The 21,266-nt window shown below is 33.4% G+C and overlaps 1 protein-coding gene across 2 annotated transcripts in view; it reads left to right on the top strand.

Moving 5' to 3' along the window:
• cno (adherens junction formation factor afadin) overlaps positions 1–21,266 on the top strand; it is a 76,588-nt gene that overhangs the window by 31,708 nt on the left and 23,614 nt on the right. For both annotated transcript variants that reach the window (XM_068774724.1, XM_068774723.1), the window contains exons 10-11: positions 16,674–16,846; positions 19,296–19,460. In XM_068774724.1, coding sequence (XP_068630825.1) covers positions 16,674–16,846; positions 19,296–19,460 — 338 coding nt within the window. The remainder of the gene's footprint in view (positions 1–16,673; positions 16,847–19,295; positions 19,461–21,266) is intronic.

Genomic DNA, 21,266 nt, shown 5'->3' with positions numbered 1-21,266 from the left:
TTAATTGTTTATGGTACCAAATACGTTATTAGTATAATAATTTATCTATTGTCCGGAGTCCCAAATTACAAACAAATATATAAAAACTTAAACGTGAAGAGATACAATAAAACTGCAACTTATTGTCGATATAACTAACTAGAAAAGTAAATTTACAGATATCGGTTATTTACAATGCGATAACAATAAAACAAATATTATTCAATCGAAATATGTTTGATCTAAGCGTCCATATGAATTCGCATGAGTAAGTAAAATGAATGAGGGAAAGGAAATTCTCCCAACGACGATATCGTGAGCAATGTGCGCTGGGCTGGAAATAACACTCCGGTCGCATTTATAACTTGCGGTTGTTCCTTTGTATTATGTAACGGTCAGTTTGCAAAGAAATTTCGTTTTGAAAAATCAAACATCCCTTGCACGTAGTCCGTGCTTGAATAGTGTTAAAAGTGTAATTATCTGTAAAACTAAGAATTAGTCTTTTTATAAATTTTAAGTTTGCTGGAAGAACGAGTATAGATTAAAATTAGTACATGGACAAAAGATTAATTTAATTAAAATTTGTCCATAATGTCTGCATCAAGTTTTAACACATTCCTTTAGTCTGAGCAGCCATTCATCAATCGCTGTACGCAAAAAACTAATTTCTATTTCGGTCATTGGTTTTTCATTTTTTGATTCAAGGATGACTTCAGGGTGTTCAGAGTTTTATAAGGTCTAGCACACACTTTAGTTAAACACACTACATAAATGGTAGTTCGCCAGTGATACAACGGTGTGAAGCAATCACTGCTACTCTGCCCTCTTTTATAGCGTCCACTGTATAATTTAAAAAAGTAAAGCTCATTTGCGATCAATAAATACAAGTACAGAAATAATATCTCTCCTTTTTGAGGATACAGCAAATAAATCCTTTATAATTTCTGTCTTTGCAGACTTATATCCCAGAAGTTTGATTTGATTGAGTGCCCTGTTGAATTCAAACAGACAAAAATAATTAATGTAACATATTTCAGAGTGATCACTTTAGGCAGGGTGATTGGTAGTAGGCGTAAAGCTTATTAGTGGCAAATGAGCTGTACACTCACCCGTTTAAATTATTTATTATGTCCTAATCAGATAATCACAGACTTAGTTTTAAATAATATAATAGAATTTGAATACTACTTTAAGCGGTTATTAATTTTAGTTATTAGCACATTGCCCAAGCGAATACGTTATTCATATGTGAAGGTTTTAAACAAGCTGGGAATGTTCAAGTCGCGCAGATATGAACTCGAATTAAAGTTATCTCGAGTTTAGAAAGCAAAGCGTCCTCTGTTGATTTAACGAACGCTCACGAAGTTAATTTATATGTTAATTTACACGTATGGACTGCGAACTCGTGTCTTTACTTTACAGGAGCACCCGCGTCTCTGTTTACATTTACGAGTAAAATTAAAAGTTTATAACGATGAAATGTTTTCTAAAACTTGCTTTTTGTCTGTAAGTTTATGCGGCTAAATATGGGAAACTATAATATAAATAATACACCCATATCTTTTAATACAAGGGAGACACGTTCTTTACGAAAGCGTGGAAAAATTGTATCAAAAATATAAGCGAATTTTATTACAAAAAATACATATATAAGTGTATAGAGAAAATTCAAAATATATATACGTAATAAATATAGAGTAAAAAACTAATATAAACAACTATCCATCGCTACTTGATAACTAGCGATTTACTGTGGACTGTATCAAAACCCGGGTTTTGCTGTAGAAATAAATAAGTTCCATACTGTCAAAATAAGAATTTTTTGTTATAATAAAAAAAATCGTGCTGAAAATATATTTATTTATTTTCATTGGTGAACTAATTTATTTCAAAATCATGTTAAAAACAACTATTTTAGTAGTTCTTTTTAGAGTAAAAGACAATGTTGCTAATTTCTAGCAATTTAAAACGACAGCTTTACTACTAATGACCATAGATCAATTGGTTAATTGCCATATATTTAGATTTGTAAAGGCATTTAACGCATGGATTAAGGGGATGTGGTAGTCGTTAAATAGCTAAAGGTACGATGTATTACAATCATTTTAAGTGAATCGTAAAAGTCATTTTAAATTAACGAACTCTCATTAAGTAAGCGACATCGCGGACCAAGTAGGTCACCGTTGAGCATTACGTGTGGCCACACAATCGTGCGAATGGATATTGTGCGCTTACGTGGACTCTATGAGCGACGTGCGGAGGGACCGGGCGCGGACAATGGTCGCCGGAGTGGCGGGAGCGAGTGGGAGCGAGTGGGAGCGGGCGGGAGCGGCGGCAGTCGGCTGGCAGACGCCGCGCCGGGCCGACCGCACTCGCCGCTATGGACTGGGGCATCCGCCGTAAGTTGCCCGAACGCCCGCCCCGCTGCGATGTCGCGGTAGTAAACAAACGCATGTGGCTCGCCCGACTAGTCCGGCCGCTGTGCCCGCACATGCCACTCCACTCGCCGCTCTTGGTATTTTTAACTCGTTCTACAGTTCGATGCCCGTTCGTTCGAATCAATATGCACAACACCGTCCTTGGAACCTCCTTTACGTGAATTTCGATGTGTTTATAATTTAGCAAGTTAAGTTTTAAAGCGAAAGTTTCGCCGCAAACTCGTAAGTTACAAACTTGTTTCGATCTACTTACGTACGTTCTCATTCATCTGTTTTTTGAAGAATTTTTTGATTGTACTTTGATCATATGTGGTCAGTGAAAGTTTTATCACTAAAGTCAGCGATTCCATTTTGCCGGCGAACGCGGTCATAAAGAAGGCTTTATAGCGCGACCCACAAAGTTGCGATTGAGAGCAATTTGACCTTTCGCGTAACAGTGCAGTTGTCTTTGTTACTTATGTTGGATTGTGCTACATTTATTACCAATTTTTTTTATTATGTTCCTTTAGAAATCTGATATAATATTTTATATTTAACGGCTATTGGATTGTTATATTTCAAACTTGTCTTTACCTTCCCGCTGTCTGATACGTACGTATTATTAAAGTGTATCAGAAAAATTCAATCGAGCGTTCAAATGTCAAGGAGAAAACAACTTTCACCAATTTATTCGCCAAAATTGCGGTTAAAGATAAATGGGTGCTATATTGGCTGGAGGCAAGGAACAATCTTGCGGGTAATTGATGTGGTGCTCCGTTCTACCGACGTCAAGTCGTAAGGCATGTCGCTTAACTATTTCTTTATTTATTAAAACTATACAGGGTTACACTATATAACTATACAACTTAAAATCTCTGTTAACCGTTATTAATAAATATGAAGTATCTTAAAGCACCTTCTATAGTTTACGGCAGTGGAGAGAGCAATCATTTATCAAAAGAAAGTGTTTTGGCTGCGGTTTTGTACGCCTGTTAGTCTGCCATTTTTTTTAAAATAACAATGTATATGACTAACAACAAAAACTTGGTGGGCCATGAAATCGATTTTAGCTTTATTTGCGTAAAGAAGCCGAGAAAGCGCATCTTGAATTTCGCACGATCTCCACATTCCTTATTGCCAGCGATATCAATTTATTCAATGTACGCATCGGATTGGTGTTGTAAGCTTTCGTAGAACCGAATTTGGTTTACAAATACTTAAAAGCAAACTTCTCGTCCGCTTAACGGTGTTATGTTAAGTTGCAACCGCATTTTGTAGTGCCTGTACTTAATCCTAAGTCCGATATTAGTAGACGACTCAGTTTTATTAATTATTATTTTTTCTCTGATTATTACAAACGCTTTCAAAAGAAAAAGATAATCAATGTGACATATTGTATTAGAGTTAGATGTCAGTAAAGATAATCTGCTGTTTGTTACAAGAATATCATTTTTAATCTTTCTTTATAGATTTAATATTATTTAAATTAACTACTTGCTGTGGGCTTCAGAATTAACTTTACAATAAAACAGTTCCATGAATAACAACGCAAAATACTCCTAATCCATTAGTGGTGTTATGATTAATTTAATATATATAATATAATATAGAGAGAAAAAAAACTTCAGGAATGGTCGCACAGGCGACTGATTTAATGTTGGAATTGCACATGACACAAACAACTCGGCATAATATGCAGATACTGAGTACGTGTTTTTGCTCTGTTCAGCTTTCCATTCCAACTTAAATAAACACACAGCTTGGAATTATCATGAGGTTTTGTGTTCTATGAGGAGGAATATACATGCAGCAGCTGTTATTTATAGTTTGATTACGGTATTAGACTATTTAAAAATCAATGGCTTCAAAAATAATAAAAACGTAATGATAATTTAGTTAAAAAAAGCATTTTTCAAATTCTAATTAATATATATTAAAATTAATTTTCGTTTATTTTCTGTCCCTGCGGACTTTGTACTGCCCAATGTTATTGGCTTGTTGAATACAATACAGTTTAAAAGTGATGAGTTTATACACAGCTTTTTGTTAAAAAATTTGTTGTACATTAACAGCTTAAAAACTATTACACCTATGACCAATCACCACTATAAAGCTAATGGTATGACATATGATATGATAACTTGTCCATATACATATGGACAAGGTAAAACTAAAGGGCATTTCGAACTTTGGTTTTTAAAATAATAAGTTATGTACGCTTGGGTAATATATTTAAAAATTTGACAAATGTTTTGATAGTTAACTACTGTCGAAATCGAAAAGAGATGTACACGACCACCTCTATTTGTCATTAGTCAGTAGTTTAGTACATAATCTCAAGGCTTGTTAAAATAACTAAAGTTGAGAATCATTTTAGCGTTGAATGGAATATGTACTAACATTATATACACATAAAACAGAGTGAGCATTAAACACTAAATATTAGCGAAATTTTCACAACGTACGGATAATTTTTATTTTAGCATACAGCTATTAGCAAAAACGTTGTTGACATCGCAACAACGGCATAACACTTACCTCGTTACGTTCAGACATTCGCAGTTATGTGAAAATTTAACTGGTGGCATCTGAAGCTTACTTTCATCGAACGTAAGACTTATCCCTAACTTTTTTTTTTGTAAAACGTAACCGTTTGCTACATGTATTATATGGTGTTCAACATTATATTGCCAGTATTACCAATTGTAACATAGTAAAATTGTAACATAGTATTGTCAATTTATTTGCAAAATTTGTCAATGATAAAGCAATTGATCCATTTAGGATTGCTTAACAATGTGAATTTTGACTGTAATGTGAAACTGTAGTCCAAACCGGTGACGACCGGGGTTCCGAAGGCGCCCTCGAGTTTGTAGCAAAGCTTAACAGAGGTTTTAGACTAAGCGCCCTATGCGCTCTGCCTTTTCGAAATGCCGCGTAGTCGGAAAATGCCACTTGGGCAGCATAATAGCTCGAAATTCAAACATAACTGTTTAAATTCCGCAAGCTATTACTCGCATTGATTTGACGGTCGGACAATAAATATAGTATATGTCCTTTCAAAGGCAAACCATAAAACTAACAAACCATTATTAGGCTACATTCTTTATTTGTGTGAATACGTCTTTTTACAATTATTGTAAAACGTTGAATGTCATGTCTTCATTTGAATTCGGACAAACTATATGTATATAGAAAAATTAAAAAGACATGCGCCTATAAAACTATAAACATTGTACACAAAAAAGTTTGTGTTGATTTAATGTATGAAAAAGCGCATATTCTTGTCGCCATCACCACTGCAGCGAAGGTTAATGACCAACGAGGAAGTATTCTTTAACGTGAATTTGGCACGCGCGCCCCTAATCGATATTCAAAACTTTAACACCGACAGCTCACTGTTTGTTAATAAAGATTGAGTTAATAACATCCGCCCGCCCGCTCCGGCTAACGTCAAGAGCTATCAGTTGCAGAATGTGCTGGTAATACGTCTATGTTTACTTGATCTAGATAAGTTATAATGGAATTTGAACTTTGCTCTGGTTCGCTAATTGTGTAGCAACAATGAAAATTTGAAAAGTTAATACGTTAAGTTAAGTAATAAATATACCTCATACAATAAAGAAACTTTAAAACTAAGAGATAAGTTTTAAATTTCCAGTATTTTTAGTTTAATGTCGGACATCAGGTTACTGAATCCCCACTAGGCTGGATTTTAATTAGCCATCCAACAAACTCGCGAAAAATCTCTATGAAAGTATTATTGCAACTTTTTTGTATATAAGCGAACATATAAATATATCTACGAAAACAGTTACCGTATTCTTGCATCTAATAACTAATGAACGTATCAAAGGTACATTAACGTAAAAACGTTTTTTTATTAGTAAATGTTATAAAAAATTTGACGCTCCATGTATAACATTTCTGTTAATTTAGTTTGCCTATAAATTCTCTTTTTATTAATTTGTATTCTTTGCAAGCTTCTTGGTCATATAATCGCCTCCAAACGGGTGAATTGCTTGTGACTTCTGTTGGTGGTTATTTACTATATTATACATTTAACCAATCCACAAGGTCTAGATAGCTTCCGGATCTTTTGCTTAATCATTGTCTGTAATGATAAGGTTTTCAGAGTTATTTTCCTTTTGTCCGGAAATTTCATAATATTTTTAGCGTAATTTTTTAATGATCTCTTAATCAAATACTTTAGTTTTTTTTTTAAGAAAACGAATAGTGAAATTAGTTAGATTAAAGTTACAGACAAATTCTTTGTAAAGAGTCAATAAATTGCAGAATTTAATTCAGCTCGTACATCCGACTGTCCCATTTTCAGATGCAGTTGAAGCGTAACAAATTTATGCTTCCGTTGCTCTAGAATCGAAGAATACTTGATGTGATTGATGGAAGCTAACAAAAGATGAACACACGTTCAAATATTTACTAACGTATATGAATACCTTGCTAGAAACACCTTGACACAAATATATAGTAAATGACGTAAAATACGTGAGAGCAAATACATCATCATCATCACAAAGAAAGCCCATAAATGCCAATTCCGAGGCGTAGGCCTGCTTCAATGATCGTCACGATGTCTGGTCTTGTTATTTAATTATAAGTATTTTATTGATGTTAACTTCAACTTCGCAGATGTTATCTGTAATTCTACTTAAATTATCAATAAGCTTAGATAGAGAGTATATACAAATATACTTATGTAGAGATTAAGACCAATATAAGTTTTGTATAACCAATATGTTTACAACTTTGTCGGAATCGGGTGTTAATAGTAAATAAATATAACAACGATATGATATGTGCATAGGTTAAAGGACAATTTGCAAAAAAATTATGACCAATATTTATTTGAATTAATACAGTATGTATATGCATTAAAAATTAGTTACTTTATATGCGCACGTGACTTGTTTAAAAATATCCTTATACTAAAATGTATTATACACCCACAATTTTGTGCCTGAGTTTGCTCTGTTTAACAAAGAACAAATAAACTTAATTTTCAAAGAAATGCTATATCCTTGTTCGCAAGCAAAGAAAACTCTGCGTATAAATTTCTTTTGAACCCAAAACTTTTATCAGGCGAGACACGTCGTCGGCTGTAAAAGGTCACGCTCCAACGAACCTTGCTACCACTAACACCGTTCAGCCCGCCTTGTAAATAGATCCTTTGGGAAATCATGTTCTCGGCGCAATCTATTTATCCCCCGACTTTTCATGTCCATCAATGGGCTTACACTTACAATTGTGTTGTAGACTAAGCATACAAATTGTTTTACTGTGAGATAATTGTGGATAGTATTGTTTGTGCTATCAATAAAATCTTCGATTTATTTTATGGAAATCGAAGTAATAGTTGCGTATTTCTTAATCAATTCCTCTCGTTATTTTCTTTCGTTTTTTTTAAAAATAATTAACACATTAATTTTCATTCATTCAATTATATACTCAGATAGTTTTTGAGATTAAGAAAATTTTTCGGCCCAGGTTAGTTTTGCTAAATGATTAAATTTCTTTGAAATTCTTTCTTTTTATAGTGTACAGCGTATATTTAATCTTGTTTATTCCAACATCGTATAGCGATTACTTATAACTTGTCTCTGTTGAGCACTTTAATATTTGCTAGATATTAGACCAATCCAATTATCTAGGTTTAGAGATTGTTATCGATCAAAATTCAATGCTATACCATAGCTAATAACTGAACAAAGTGGTTAAATTTACTGTGCTTAGTTACATATAGAATTTAAGTGCAAACTATATAATTCTATAGAGCAATAAACTGTTTTACTATTAACTGTTTACAACTTCGAAGGTTAAGCCGTATTAAATAAGAATAACATCTGGAAATAATATAAGCATATGTTGATTTTTTAGCATATTAAATGATGTTATTGGATTGCAAGAATTTTTAAAACATACAGGGTTATTGGTGTAGAAGCCTTAAAGGGATCAATTGATAGCCCATCTGTGAGTTAAGATCTGTAAGGCTTTAAACCTATTTCCTATCGCTTTGTAAAGAGATCATTGTGAAATGCTACGTAAAATTTTTTTCCCAATGAAATTCGGCAGGCCGATAAGTTCTTGCAATAAAGTACGTAGTAATCAGAATTATAAAAATACTTGTTCTTACTCATTAAAATATCAATCCCGTAGACCGTGTTTAAAAAAACACGACAGAAATGTGATTTTCGATCGTATTTTGTATTTATACGTAACATGATATTGTAGACAATATTCACGGCCGGATCATAATGACCTTCATATTGTTACAAGCGTCTGTACTGCATTCAGTGCTCAGCCAAAAGACCTGTATTAATGTTGAGGTAAACCGGCGCTCTCCTCGGAATTAAAAAGAAAGGCCCCGTCCATTTGTCAGCACGTTAATGCCGTTAAATATGTTAGAAGTATTATTCGTTCTGATATAATTTAATTCATACATTTTGAATAAAGCAGTTAAAATTTTTCGTACTCAATTATAAAAGCAGAATTTATTACTGAATGGCGACGATAAAACAATTTTACACGACTATTGAACTCTAACAAAATTAATAGTCACATTTTGTCTGACACATCCAACTGTTATACGAAAGTAATTTCCTGCAAATTGTTTTTTTTAATACATTCTTGTAAGGCTGCTGCGGTGTTCACATTATGAAGACAATGCGTTAGGCGTTACTCTTTCTAAATTTCACTTGTTCTATTTCAAAATTGAATTCTCTTTTATTCATGTCTCGGAAGATTCTGATCTCTATTTGTTTAACAAGTATACATAATTTATTTCATTTTACTTGAATATAAATGAGTAAGTAACCAGGCCATTTAAATCCACTAAGTTCTGTCTTGACGAAGTTCTCAGTTTCTCTTTTCTCCAGTACTTTTTGTTCTTTTTTATTTTATTTACATATTTTCGTGTATAAATTTATAATCCCAAAACATTTTAATTATCTACCATTTCGTTTATTTTTTATGTGTTTTTTTATTTCTAAATTTTCACTACTCTCGTCGCGAAAATTTCAAACAAAAAGACAAAAAGACTACTTGACAATTGGGTTGAGTTACGACCGTGACCTTTATGGGAGCGAAATCCCTACGTTCACGCAAACCTCAACGGGCTACTCGCGTCTAATGTAGAGTGACGTCCGATTGGGGCGGTCACCACTGCCTTAGTATGTGCATGTATGTATTATACTACCTCAATACAATAGACCTCACCCATTACCACTCCTATCGCCGACTGGGCGATCTTTGGCAATTCAATATTTATTTACAAAGGCATTATCCAATTTTATAATTTAAATAATCTTGATGGTTAATACAAAAAATATTTTTGATGTCTGTTTCCGTTGTTCGTCTTATTATACACAGAAGCGTTGCTGAAGTTTTTTAAAGCTACTTTTACCCGTAATAACGCTTTCCGAAGTGACAGTAATGCTTACAAAGCAATAGCAACCGACAAAGTCAAAATTCGGCCCACCTTGTCTCCCAGGAGACGGAACGTACTACGCGATCTATGTACCAGCCTTGTGACAGATCACTTCATGGAGCCTCCTCCCTAATCAAAGACCACGGTGACCTCCCGCTCCGATAATTAAAGTAATAATATATAGCGGACTGAGCCATAGCTCTTGGCTTAGGCTACGGGCCATCTGCGCTCTGCCTTATAAAACCCGTGCCATCTGTAAGTGCTAATAGGTCAACGGTAACGACCCATCAATAACCATAAAATTTCTTGCTAAAGTGCAATAATATCAATGTTTGTTTTTTCCATAGAACGCATATATATTATTATATATGCGTTCTATGGTTCTATTATAACTTTAGGATAACTTTAAATAATCTAGGAAACTGAACATTTTATTATTTTTTTAACATTTCAAATTATTGTAATTTTTGATATTATTAAAATTTAAATTGAAAAATTTGCGTAAACATCCTATTGACTGTTTGTGTATATTTATTCAGTCCTGTTCGAGTGCCTTCAGGGAAAAGGGGAATTTGTAGAATTTCTCTGGTGCCACTCCGCATTAAAAGCAACATATAGCGGTTGAACCGCCATTTATTGCTTTTGATGCAGACAGAAGGCTTCTAAAATTTTCTCGTCTACCTTTAAAAGAAACCTATAAAAAAATCAGATTTTAAAACGTCGATGCATTTTTGTTTACATGATGATCGGAAGTAAAAGTTTTACATGAGTAAAAGTATAGCTGTATATTTCTAACAGCAGTATATTTCTCTGATATACTATTTACCGGTTATTAGTTGAAACGTGAATTTATGGTACAATTAATTTTACATTCCATAATTAAAATATTTCTTTGGTGTTTTAAAGTAGTGTGATTGTTTTGTAAAGTTTTTGTGTGTTTCATTTGTGAACTTTTTTATACTGAGCTATTGAAAAAAGCTTCCTTAATAACTTTGAGTTTCATGTAACATATGCCGCGTAAGAATTACTTTGCCCCTTCCAGTGAACATGATTATCTTACAATTTCGCTCCATTTCACGTTATTTTTATATCTTGTTCACTGTGATCAATTAGGTGTTAAAAGAAAATAAACGCTTCATGCTTCTCAAGTTGTTAAACGACCGTTTTGCGATAAGAAAAGAAATAGTGTAAAGTTTATTTTCTTAAAAATGAGTTACTATCATTTATTGGATAAAACAAAGGAAATTTAGTATAAAGTACTTTTAATGTAACAAAGAAAGTTGAGTAACATCAGATAAAGCCTTTGTTTAAGTCATGTAACTAGTTAACTAGTCGCAATGTTTTATTAATTATTTGGAAAGGTCGAGAAACGTACTCCCTGCTACGGTTCAAGGTCTACTTAAATTAAAAACAATTAACTGATTAAGTTTTAAATAATTGGTGCGTAATTATTGATTATTATTGACCAATAGTTATCATACTTTAGTCTAAAACATAAATTTTAATATAATGTAGTAAGATTTATCTTCATGTAGTGTACTATAGACGGGAGAAAGTTTTGAATTGGTTACTCAATAATCATTAAATGCCTCCCGCATATACTAACGGATGATAAAAAGTAAGCATCATGCTGGTATATACCTTGCTTTCGGAGCAATTTTTTTTTAAGTCAGTTGTTTAATAGACCCGTCGATCAATGATTGTTTGATAAAAATTGCTAAATTATAGAAAGATTGAAATAACACACATCGTCGTGTTAACCCATAAACGCCCATTGCAAAGTAGGCCTCCCTCAAAGATATTTACGGCGGATATACCATGATTGCCAGGTATGGGAGGCGAGTTGGCGATCGCAGTGTGGTATTATGGTATGCAGAGAACGTTGCTGCTCTTACTTTGGAAACTCATTAGTGAGCAGTTGCTATCCTATATAATTAATGCACAAAGTGTGAATTATATCTCGAGAATCGAAACCACGACTTATAATCGCAAGTCCCAGTTCTCTGCCGCTGCTCCCTTAGTAATAATAGAAACAGTAATAGTAGACATATTTTTTTTTTCATTTAGCGCTACACCGTTTTATTTTCTATTTATACTTTTTATTTATTTCACCGTACTGAAAGGCCGCGAAGCTTAAAAATTACGATGCAGACAATTTCTATTGTCAGCTTCTGGTGTCACTCGAAAACGATTAATATTCCAATTCGGGCGATCCCAGAGGGCTGTACCTCTGCCTGTTTGATTGCTATTCGGACATTTGGGGTATAATGTATTTAATCCACATATATGTAAGTGACATATAGATGCTGTCCTCCTTATTGATACATCACAATATCTCTGGAACGATAATGTTTAGCCTTGAGATTTAGAAGGATATTTATTATTTTCGCCGATTAGAGGCCAGTAATAAAAGTAGTTTTTTACCAAATTCTGCCACCGATTTGGATTAAAGGGGTCGTTCATTAAAATATACATGTTTAGAAACAATAGCTCTAGTAGGTATAGAAATTGGGTAGAATTTATTTTGGGTTGTTAAAAATTACTTAGAATGAATTTCATAAAATGACATTCTCAAATAGCAATACCGGCCACGTGTAACTAACAGGAGTCAGCTAGTCGTTTTGTATTACAATATTTACTTCGCGATATTTCGCGGATCCGGAAAACTGAGTATTGATGAAATTGCACAAACCCTCCTAGCTAGCGGCATTAACATTCACAGATACGATGAATTAACTTCTTGTACGTTTGACTCTTAAAGAAGCATATTCTGTTCTCAACAAAGAACTTATTTAAGATGCCTACTGCAAGTACATGTACATATTTTATCGCACAGTAAATTGATAGTAATCGTCCGGCAACAGGCAAGGTGGCGCCGGCGTCACGCGAGTGGATGGCACGGTCGATGCGACACCGCCCAGCCTCGGGTCACTATAATAAAACCTGTTAATTACACTTCACGAAACCTCCACGGTATTACCATGTATGTTACGCATACAATGTCAATTATTGAAAAATTCATGGATCCTTCCGTTTTGTGAACTTATTACCAACGAAGCTGTAATAGCCCAGGGCTTGCAGCACTAACATCTGAGACAATAGATGACAATTCGTTTTTTATTTGTGCCAAAAATTAGTTCGCTTTTTCGCTAGAAACGTTCGCTTGAAATTGACTTAGGCGGACAACTAAACTAACTAGATAAAATATGAATCAGGTTCATTAATACTTGTGTACTTTTGCATGCAGTTATTGTAGAGGTCATTATTTACCACGTCATAGTTTTACTGTGGCTAGCCGATAATGTAAAAGTGCACGACAGCTCGGCTAGCGCCAGTTGTGTAATTATCTACGACCATCGCTTAGTTATTATTTTAACAGTACTTTATTTTATTCATAGTATGTCCGACTTATGTGAATACATTGGTAATATTTTTTAAATATCGTTGAGTGACGATGTGAGTGAGAAGGCTTAAGATTACCCAGAGAATAGTGGAGAGAGCTATGCTCGCAGTTTCGCTACGAAATCGAATCAGAAATGATAAGATCCCCAGAAGAACGAAGGTGACCGACGCTGCTCATAGAATTGCTCGTTTAAAGTGACAGCGCAAGACCGATCTTTGTAGGAGATCTATCTATGCCTTGTAGTGCGCCTCTATGGGCAGAAAAGAAGAAAAAGAAGAGTGACGATATGAGCAGAGCTATCGTATGATACGGCGAAAGCATGGTATCGTAGAATTAGTAGTAATAGTAGATTTCGGAGAAATTTAATACTAAACCACTTCTCTTGGTTTGGTCGTATCAATTGCCTTGTAATTTCACTAGCTACGGAGTTCAAAAATATTTTTATATTAATCCTTGACAGCAAAAGCAATCATTGCGATTTATTTAATATAATATTGGCTTTTGACTAACACTACAATTATTTATATATTATAACTTTGTTTTTAAAGGAATATTTAGTTGGAGACGAATTAATAGTACTAAGTTACTTATATTATTCATATTATAAGTTACTAAGTACTTTTTAATGTAACATTTGAACTTCTGCGAATATAATATGCAACGGTTATTGACCAGCATATACGTATCGATTTCCAAAGTTAAATTATTTTATTATACAAGCGTGTTTAGACAAGAGTAAATAAAAGCTTTTAATGAAAAAAAAATCGTACTTACAGTTTTTTTTAAATATTTCTCTAATATTATTGCTCCTACTTTTAAACTGATAATAAACTATTTATCAATGAAATACGTGAGTAAAGCGTGGTTCCTAAATTATTAATTAAATCGTATTACCTATCTAAACAGATGGACCAAAAAAATCAACCCGTTAAAGTAATAAAGTCTAATTGGAGGATCTGAAAGTTAAAATATTAAATATAGGTGTTCTAGTCACTTGATAGCTTTGGTAATTAACACACCTTAAGCTAAATTAGCATTGAACCAGTGAATGTATGAATGACTCTACAATATTTCCTCTGACCCTTAACACTGAATAGCAGTCGAGTGTCGGTCAGCGCGCTATTACTTCGCTTAGTCGATTAGTTGTTAATAGACACGCGCCGACGTCACTCTACAAACATCGAATGTTTTTCAATCGGTCATTTAGTTCAAGATTAAGATGTGGCAATAAGGAGATCCTACTCGGTAAATGATGACAAGTTTACGCCAGTGATTATATTATCCTTATACAAGGACACACACAGCATTGCAACTATCGTATTGATAGTTCCCGCAGTAGGTATTTACTGTGTTATCAATTTATTTGAACGTTGTCTAGTGCACGGCTGCTTTGTCGTTGACGTAATGTTTATTATTGTGTAACCGGGGAACGCTTTATAAAGAGAGAATTTTATTTAAATAAAAGCTTGACGTTCTACATGCGTAGAAACGTATGAAAAGGGATTTGTATGAAAAATATCCTTGACCTAATGTATAAAAAAAATGTAATGCCGAGTAGTACCTTTATTGCAAATGATCCCGTTTCGCTGTACTGCCTAATTGTACCTGACGACTTTAATAAAACTAGTACGTTAGCGTGACCGAGACCAGTTTCGCTTATTGTGATATCACCTAATTTGTTAATAATTCGTGATTAAAATCATTAGGGGCTTTTACGTAGCGAGCAATGTTTTTTGGTTAATTAGATTATATTGCGATTCTTAAATTAATATATTTCTTTAATTGAAATGAAACTCAATATTGGCATAATTGTATTCGAAATTTAAATACCGACAAAAATACATCGACGTCGACCTCTCTTCCGTTAAATTTCTGATAGTTTTTAAGTTAGGTCAATACTGTTTTATGTTATAAACGTTACGGAATTCTTTGGTCTTTCTAACTTGTGAGATAAAACACACACTGACAAGCACATGAAATTATATTAACTTTTTATTTTTAACCATGACTTCTAAGTTACTGTACAATTATAAAAGTAATTTAATAATGTACCTACGCAAGGTGATGGAAAAAAATAAGTTCACGTTCTGTAATAGCGGTTATTAATTTTAACATATGAACTACATACATGTTGCCGCTGCCATAAACTACAAATATTAAATTTCCTCGAGATATCTTAGACCTTCCTTTCCTTAGTTTTAAATCTGTAATGAAAAGTCCATTTTTAAGTAAATCTTATTACAGTATACAATAGTTTTTGGTTGATCGAAATGGGCGGAACTAATACTTATTTATTTTTCCAATAATAAATTCGGTTAGCGTGATGATTAACACTTAGAGCCCATTTCCAGAGCATCAATCTTTCATAAAAATAACAAACTAGGTTCAGCAAATATTTTTTTTTATTAATTCAAATGAAATATTTAATTTGCAAATTTGTAAAATTAAAAGATTCGAATAATTGTTTTACGAGTTAACGAGAATTTCAACCCTGTGAAAATCCAACCTTACATTCTTCAGAGCCCGTCCCGTTTCAACGTTCAAAAGCGAATTAAGGCATTTTAAATAGTCATGACAAAGTCATCTAAGTGAGTTTCGGCTCGGAGTGACTTAGCAGCGCTAATGATGTTGACAGTAGGAACTTCTCTCCCCGACTCCTTCGCCACCCACCGCCTCGCGTCCCACTGGGCCCCGTCACAAATGGAACGCTCCGCTCAACCTCCCAAATGATGTCATATTTGCCACTTATCGACACTCTTTTTTGAACATTGAAAATTCGTTGGCGTAGTTATTCTATAATAATAAAAGGAGGACTGCCTTTACTGCTTGTAAACAATGCCAGAATTTTTTTTGACAGATTGCAGTGTTTAAATTTTCCTTTATTTAAATTATAGATCAGAAAATTTATAATTATTATTGGTTTGGTTTTATTTATTCGTATTATTGTACACATAGGATCGATTAAATTTATTACTTGTATATATCATGAGAACATTGTCTGAAGAGTCCAATTTTATATAAACCAGGATCAGATTAAACTACCCTATAAGGTGTTTTTCAACTTATAGTTACGAAGTTTCTAACACGCCTTTGAATGCCTGAAAAGAACGAACCATGACGGGTTTTTTGTGATTACTTTTGAAATATTCTTTATACATCAAGTTTAATAAATTCATTCCCAACCTCTATTATCGTCTAAAAATTTTTAACACCATGATGATTGTGCACAATTGCCCACAAAAATGTTACTAATTTTATGAAGCCTAGAGAAAGACAAAATCTTTATTATTTCTGGTGTTAACTATATGGTGTGAAATTTTCGAATTTGGGCCAGTTGGTGAGAAGTAGGCAAGTCAGATCTTTTATAAAATATAGTAAATTTAATAATGTTATAATTATTTCATGTTAACACATTGTCATAACGCAGGCTCCATCATGTTCCACGTGCGGCGGAGACCGGCGGATGCTCAGCCGCGGCGTCGTAAAAAGAAGGTCGGCGGCGGCGCTCGGCCCGGCACCGAACCTCTGCTCATAGAGGTTGCACCCGACGGATCGGCGCTCGAAAATGGTCGCCGCATGCGGTTAACAGATGTACTTGAGGTAACTTACCAGAATTATTATCGTATAAATAGACAGGAAAGCATACATTTCACACTACAACACATTAAAACGATAAAAAAATGAAAGCTGAAGACAAAATTCAACCCTAAAACAACAAATTAATTAATAAAAATATTTCAACAGGAATAACTGTGTGTCACAGTAGTATGAAGTTAAGGCAGGTGAGAATTCAATTTAGGATTTAACCCGATTTGCAACCGTAACGCCTATGTTGTATAGAATTTGAAATACATAAAACGCAATGCCGCTTTTGTGCATGAGCACGGAATCATCATCACTGTAAAGTGATGAGTGATCAATGAATCATTAGCTGCGTCGCTCTTCAGGGTTCACAGTACCGCTTATATAGATCAAACTCTTTTGTCGTAGGTGATGTCACGTACAAAGCAATCCCTTCGGTGACATTCAAACTTTGCAACGCTGAGACCGATAAACGTGTTCTAGTTTTCTGCCGATGTAACGCTAACAATTTAAAGGAAAACCAACAAAAATTGCAGCCAACAAGACCCAAGATACCGTCTTCGTTTATGGAAGTTGCTAATCTTCAAGTGTTTCTACCATTATTGAGTAGAATTCATTTTATAGATAAGAGATGCTTGCTAAAGTTTCTTGCGCCACTACTTTTCTTAATAATAACGAATTTATAGGTGGTAGTATAAGTAGGCTGACAACAACCGAACAATTTATGATTCGGTTTTCTGGAAAGCACTTAAATTGGTATGCTATACACGTGTGCAATGATAAATTAACCTGAGTTCAACTCCCAGAGCCCACGTGTCAGGTTACTCCATAGAATATTCGCCCAAGCAACTTAAGAGCTTGAGCCAACAAATTGGGTAAAAAAACATGAGTCGGAAAAATATAACCCCTTGAGCAGATGCTCCCGAGGGAGCCCTGGAGTTTTTTTTTTGTCACGTCTTCATTCCTTTGCCATAAAAGCAGAGATCTTTTATATTTAATGATTTTATAATAGTGTTAATTAGTAACACCCGGTTCTTGTTTTTCTGTATTAACGTTCAATAAAATATCTACACTTACGACTAACTTCCGGTACGTAAATTCCTTATTTAATCCAAAAATTTCATGGTATATATAATATTTTACTTACAACAACGAAAAATGCGGTCCGTTACATTTATACATATCCATCTATTTATTTTTGTCCTGGCCATGCTGGCAGCGGAATCATAAAATTCTGTACGCATAGCATTGGTATTTTTTTCTCGCCGGACCACAGTCCCTGTAGTATGTGCGCTTTCTGCACCTAAGGCCCTCGAGACTATAGATATGCTAGTAAGGCAATCTGGTCTTCCGGTGAATAAAATCACTTGGTGACAAAAGTTTGTCGCGACCAATTATATCTGAATCAATCCGAACTTATGCTAGCGTATACGATTAAGGTTTCTAGCTTATAATACCCTATTTTAAACGACTATGATAGAGGAGGCATTGTAATGTTACTGTTCGCTATTTTCGTGCGTAATTAACGATTCTTTTGATTTCGTAAAATATACTCAACAGAACACATTGTGTAATATTTAATTTGTTAGTCGACGCCATACTTATGTTCTAATCGGATCAGAGGATGTAATACTTGCTCGTATGAGCTCTCAGCTGCGGGAGATGGCACATTTAATTTATGCGAGTGGCGGGATTACGAGTTCAGTTCTGTCGCTGCTTAGGCTTAAAATCGAAATTCCTGTACTGGTTTACTTTGCCCTTATTTATAATATTAGTAAAGCTTAATAATGAAAATATTGTAAATAGAACAAAGTTTTTAAAAAAATATATAGATTACGTCAAGATAATTTAAGAGAAAGCTCTATCTCATTGTATTGTTTTAATTGAATCATTAATCATGAAATAAATAATGACCTATAACAGAATGAAATAAGGATTATACTTGATTTATGAAACTGTTTTCGGAACTCTTTGTATCGAAATAAATTTTGACTAATTGTTTAATCCTAAAATATAGTAGTTGTTTTGTTTCTGTTAATAAATGTATTATATTGACAAACGATTAATATCTCTTATGAATCTATTAATATATTTAGGGCTTTTGCAAAAAATTGTGTACTGGTAACATGTTTTTTAATTTATTTTAAAAATGTTTCATACGAGTACTGAGAAGTACTCGTATGCTTGTAGTTTTTTCATACTATAATGCTATAGGTATTATCATTTTGAATGTTATAATTTAAATAATTATTTTAACTTGTAAACCCTTTCGGGGACAGATAATAAACAATAATTAGTTTTAATATGTAAAAATCCGAATTATTAAAAAATATTTTCTTACTATATTATCATTACGTTGTTTATTATTTCTGAAACCATTAATTTTTGTTTGACAATTGACAGCGAATGAGCTATACATTCACCTCTTTCAAGCTTTTACGTCTATAACCTATCACTATGTATCCAGGTGGGGTCCGGTAACGGAACTGCACTGCAGCTGTACGGTCCGTCGATCCAGCCGCGGCACTGTGTGATCGCTGCGGCTGACGGCGGGTACAACGTGACGCCGCTACACGCCGACGCCCATGTCTACCTCAACGGACGCAGGGTCATGCACACGCAACGTCTGCAGGTATTGCTTAGAAGTACTCGCATGACAAATTTATTTACAGTTGACAATAAATACTAGATATAAATATAAACTCGTAACGCCTAAATTTCGTCTGGAAAAACGTTACTAAATCTAAAATGGGTCCGAGTCTACGTGTGTGTATTTCAGAGGATATTTTATACCTTCGTTGTCCTAGTTATAAATATAAAATTAAAAGTATGTTGTAAATAAATCTTAGCATAACATTCAAAAGATTTTACTTCATGGAATTTTGTGGGATTTGTCTTATTGACTCGATTACATAGCTTTTATTATAACGTATACATGAAACTTTGCTAAATTTTAACTAAAAAGTGCAACTGTGTAGTTTCTGGCCGGTTCCTTTTCGCAGATGAACATTTTAGACCGATAGTAGCTTTTAAGCTTTGTAGCGGTTAAAGTAATTGTCGATTCAAAAGTACGTATTAATGCCTACTTGAATTAAGAAATCTCTAATTTGATTTTCTTTTTGTAAGAAAATAAATATTGACACTCTTAGTTATTAGATCAAGCTCTACACACACAGTATTTTGCCTTCTTAAAAGAATTTTTTTGACATAATCCATTAACTATGGACTGTTCGAATATTTCAAACTTTATTGATGTAAACTTATTGTAAGTATTTTAGGTCTTTTGGGACAAGAATTTTTAATAATAAAATTTTTATAATTTAAGATTGAAAATAAATAAAACTTTTGTGAATTTTTAACACATGGTGTTATCTGTAAGCAATTCTAAAATAAACATACTTTTGAAATATACAAATCATTAATTATTACACTAAATTACTTTCGTCGTTGCGAATTTGCGGACACGCCCTCTTACGTATGCACTCGGTTCACTTACAACCCATTTTGTACGCACTAGAAAAAAATATTTCAACGTATCACTTAAATTTTCAAATTTTAATTTAAATTGTATATACTCACAGCAACCTGTTAATTATGTTTTTTTAAATAATTAACGTGTCCGTCCTTTAATGAGTAAAGTACTTTTATAGCATTTTTTCTACAGAGTTTGAATTTATGGGTTTTCGTATCATCACCGTCGCATTACGTTTTATTTAAAAACTGTAAAAATTGTTTGTTTTATTTAGGCTGCATTTTATGTTAGGAAATATTAACACAAAGAACTGTATAAATTCTATTTTACTTATATATAAATTGTGACCTCAGAAACTTTAATTAAGTTTATTATATCCAATGATGCATTTTAAATAACCCATAGTAATCACAAGCTTAAAAAGTAAGTTGACTAATTGTGCTATAATAATACAGATTTCAATGAAATGTTTTGATATTTTTACAAAACATAAACATCAACATATTTGGAACTCATAACCAAAATTGTACAAATAAATGTACATAAACTTAGTAATAATGATAATAATAATGATCCAGAACATCCACATTATAACATTAAATAATGAGAAAATTATGGTAGTGTAATTTTTACGTCAAATTTCGGATATGCGGTTCAATTATTGACTAGGAAAATCTTGTGTTTTGAAATTATTGCATTTTGTATCTTATCTTTATAACAAAATAAAAATAATATTACGTGTGATTGATGTTATAGAGATATTTTCAAAATATGTTAATTTTGTCCATCATACCCAGTGAATTTTTATTACGTAATTTATATTCGAAAATATCTTTGATACATGACTATATGTTTGTCTTTAGTCATCCTTTCTATACTCGTCTGATATAAACGTCACAACGGATATAAACTTTGAAACAACACGCAGACGGTACGGCGCCGATGTTATAGCCTCCATTTTACTAT

This window comes from Battus philenor, unplaced genomic scaffold (assembly GCF_028537555.1).
Source record: "Battus philenor isolate CCGP_79_NKW_IND1 unplaced genomic scaffold, ilBatPhil1.0.hap1 SCAF_7, whole genome shotgun sequence".
Taxonomy (NCBI): Eukaryota; Metazoa; Arthropoda; class Insecta; order Lepidoptera; family Papilionidae; genus Battus; species Battus philenor.
The sequence above is the reverse complement of the archived record's forward strand: the minus strand, read 5'-3'. Positions and strand labels throughout refer to the sequence as shown.